This window comes from Egretta garzetta, unplaced genomic scaffold (assembly GCF_000687185.1).
Source record: "Egretta garzetta isolate BGI_Z169 unplaced genomic scaffold, ASM68718v1 scaffold448, whole genome shotgun sequence".
Lineage (NCBI taxonomy): Eukaryota > Metazoa > Chordata > Aves > Pelecaniformes > Ardeidae > Egretta > Egretta garzetta.
In genome coordinates this window covers 2,059,716-2,062,920 of record NW_009260497.1, presented here as the reverse complement: position 1 = coordinate 2,062,920, position 3,205 = coordinate 2,059,716, and the positions used below count along the sequence as shown (strand labels likewise).

At 45.0% G+C, this 3,205-nt stretch overlaps 2 protein-coding genes across 9 annotated transcripts in view; one reads left to right on the top strand and one right to left on the bottom strand.

Annotated features, from left to right (window-relative positions):
• Positions 1-308, top strand: part of NRROS (negative regulator of reactive oxygen species) — a 17,311-nt gene extending 17,003 nt beyond the window's left edge. For all 4 annotated transcript variants that reach the window (XM_035899962.1, XM_035899961.1, XM_009644439.2 and 1 more), the window contains one exon: positions 241-308. The gene's annotated coding sequence lies outside the window, so the exon portion shown is untranslated. The remainder of the gene's footprint in view (positions 1-240) is intronic.
• Positions 1-3,205, bottom strand: part of CEP19 (centrosomal protein 19) — a 5,810-nt gene extending 2,605 nt beyond the window's left edge. The window contains exons 1-3 of one of the 5 annotated variants that reach the window (XM_035899964.1): positions 3,169-3,205; positions 2,019-2,947; positions 170-368 (exon numbers count right to left, since the gene is read on the bottom strand). In XM_035899964.1, coding sequence (XP_035755857.1) covers positions 170-299 — 130 coding nt within the window. In that variant the 5' untranslated portion in view covers positions 300-368; positions 2,019-2,947; positions 3,169-3,205. Of the gene's footprint in view, positions 1-169; positions 369-2,018; positions 2,948-3,168 lie in introns of those variants that run through there. The other 4 variants (XM_035899966.1, XM_035899967.1, XM_009644438.2 and 1 more) reach the window with 4 other exon arrangements.

Here is a 3,205-nt window from a genome sequence, read left to right as displayed (position 1 = left end):
GGGGTCGAGTCCCCACCCCTGGGGGTATTTAAAAGCTGGGCAGAGGAGGTGCTTAGGGTTTAGTGGTGGGATGGCAGGGTTAGGGTAACAGTTGGGCTTGATGAGCTTAAAGGGCTTTTCCAACCCAAACAATTCTGTGATTCTATGATTCTAAGTAAACACACCACACCTGAGAACTTGGAGAAATTTCTGACAGGCATGATGCGCTGGCGAGTCTTATCCTTGTTGTCTTCTTTGTAGATCAGGACAATGGATGGAGGCTGAAAGCAGATGCCGCACTTCTTTGCAACGTAAGTCATTACAGTTCTTGCTGCTGGCTCCAGCGTGCTCAGCTTTATCAGAGGTGTCCTCAGCAATGCCAAAGCTCACTGAAAATTAGGAAAAGAAAAAAGGGAAAGAAAGGGTGAGTGTCTCTCTGCACTGTTCTTTTAATCAGGGTTGGAGTGACCCAACTTCAGCAAAAACACGCAGCCATGGCGCGAGTCTCCCTGATGTGGGTGGAAGTTGAACATGTCCCTGCATGTGCTGCGAGTTGGGTGCCAGGGTGCAGCGACTCCCAACTCCTGGTTTACACCTTTGTCACCAGCTATGTACAGTACTGCACAGTCAAATGATACCTAATGGATGGTTTTTATATGTAGTCATTTTTTAAAGCAAAAAATGTCATTAAATAGTAAATCAACGTATTGCGGTTTCTTCCAAACAACATCCAGTGCAATATCCATTGCTCTGGAGAGCGAGGAATTGCTTGCTTACCCAACCCTGCTCTGCTCCCGCCACTATGCTTTTAACTTGGTATTGCCTGACTGTTCACATGAAAGCTCCAGGTGTGACTTCAGGGAGAATCTGACTTTGTGGTGAAGATATAACGATAAATTTCTACTGTAAGTGTATTTGAGCACCTTTGAAAAAAAAAAATCAGAAAAATGCACCTAAAACAAAAATGTGAAACGTCTTTGGAACCCCACTGAAAAGGTTTCTACAGAATTAAATTAATGTTGCAAGAGACGCAATAAAGACTCTGCTCCCATGGAACGGCTGATGGGACGAGGGGAAACGGCCTTCAAGTTGTGCCAGGGCAGGTTTAGGTTGGACATTGGGAAAAATTCCTTCCCCGCAAGGGCTGTTAAGCACTGGAAGGGGCTTCCCAGGGCAGGGGTCGAGTCCCCATCCTGGGGGTATTTAAAAGCTGGGCAGCTGAGGTGCTTAGGGCCAGGGTTTAGTGGTGGGATGGCAGGGTTAGGGGAACAGCTGGGCTTGATGAGCTTAAAGGGCTTCTCCAACCCAAATGATTCTGTGACTCTAAGACAGAATTCTATTATACATATTTGTCTATTATACATATTTGCCTTGAAAAGATACAGATTGATTAAGGTTCAGATTTCCTTTGTCTCTGTTTCTGTCGCGAGCCTGGGGATATCGTATTCCTTATTTCATATGGTAAGGGAGAATCTTGCATCCACAATGTTGTCATACGTAACGCTTGGAAGTCCCTTTTTGTTTTTTTTTTAAATATCTTAGGAGGGGTACTGAATCAGTCTTTGTAAAGCTTTCTTACTCTTTCAGTGTGACCTCAATACAGTGGTGTATCTGTAACCGATGACAGATGGGATAAGGAGAGAGGAGATTCAGAAATAAAGGACAAAAGTAATTAAACCCCCTATTAGGAGACAGCAAAAATATGAACTAATTTTAAAGAGAGGAGATGATGTTCAACTGTTTACTCCCTCTCAAACTAAAATACACCATCAATGAAACCAAAAAGCTGCGAATTTACAAGTGATAAATGGACATGCTTTTTACACAGCACATTACTATTGGCAAAGCTTAAGCTATAAAATGTTCATGAAGGTCAAAAGCGTCTTAAGGTTTGAAAATGCTGAGCTGCTGCATGTCTGCACAAAGGAATCGGGAACTTTTGTCAGCCTTAAAAGGTGGAGAAAGAGCGTGGGTGGGTGGGAAGGGATGGCCGAGCCACTAAACGTACAGCTGTATTTATAGAGACAGCATGAACCTACCATACGCACGAGGATTTAATTTTAAAGGAAGGATGATTAAACTCTCAAGTATCAGTGCGTCGGTCAGCTACCACATGAATGAGGTTAGGAAGCTAATCCGCAATTATCCTCTTTGCTCTTCTCTGCAGTGTTTTGTGTTGCAACAGGAGAGGGGGGACGTCAGCCTGACCAACAGCAACAACTTCTCTTTTTCTGCCTTATCGCATTTGTCCGTGACGAAAATGCTCAAGAACTCCTCGGCATCAGCCCTGCCCTCGGCTCTGTCCCCTTTTTGAGTCAGATGAAATACCAGAGGGAACTTAGCGATCCAAATCTGCCGCAGATCCTCTTTCCTGGCTTGGCGCGCAACACTGAATACCCGTGTTACCTTACTTCTGGTTTTAAATAAATGAAAATACACCAAACGTGAAGGTTATCTCCCCCTCTGACTACCCTAGAGACTGCAGTGGGGCAAAGTAAGAAATTATACCCAAAAAGTTAATGTATGTCTCCAAATCAAGAAAAATTACATTAATCTTCAAAAGCGACTTCGAAGCCAAACTGAAAAGTCTTCCCTCTTTGTTAAAAACCACAGAGGAAAGAGTTCAAATTTCATAGTAATGTTCTCAATACTGAAAATTAACTAGAGCTGCTCTACCTTTTGCTTTTAAATAGTTCCACAAATCGGGGAGAAAAGCAGAAGTCTCTTAAGAGCCACTTTCGCTATCTTAAAACGAGAAATGATGCCTCAAACCGAACTGGAATAGCTTTTTGAAGGGTTACCGACAACCACGAGAGCGGGCCCCCATCCCTGAAACAGCAAAGAAATCCCCAGAGGCAGAAACGTGAGCGGCAGCCATCGGGATCTGCTGGGGAAAGAGGTTTCCTATCATCGGGTAATGCATGCAGAGACCTTCGCTGCCAGGCACGAAACGCTGGTTTCAGTAGCGCTGAAACAGAGAAAAGTGTTTGGTTTTCTGTTGGGTTTTTTTTTTTTTTTTTTTTTACTAACTTCTGTGCAGCAGCAGAACGACTTTTGCCGTTAAAAAGCCGCTTTTCTGCTGCTTGTTTCCGCCAGACCAGCGGGGTCGTGCGCGGTCGAGGCCTAAAGGCTGAGGGAGAAGGGAAGCGGGGCAGGGTGGGGCTCGTCTCTCTCGCCCCTTCCCCTCACCTCAGGCGGCGGCGGGACGGGGTAGGGAAGCGTCTCC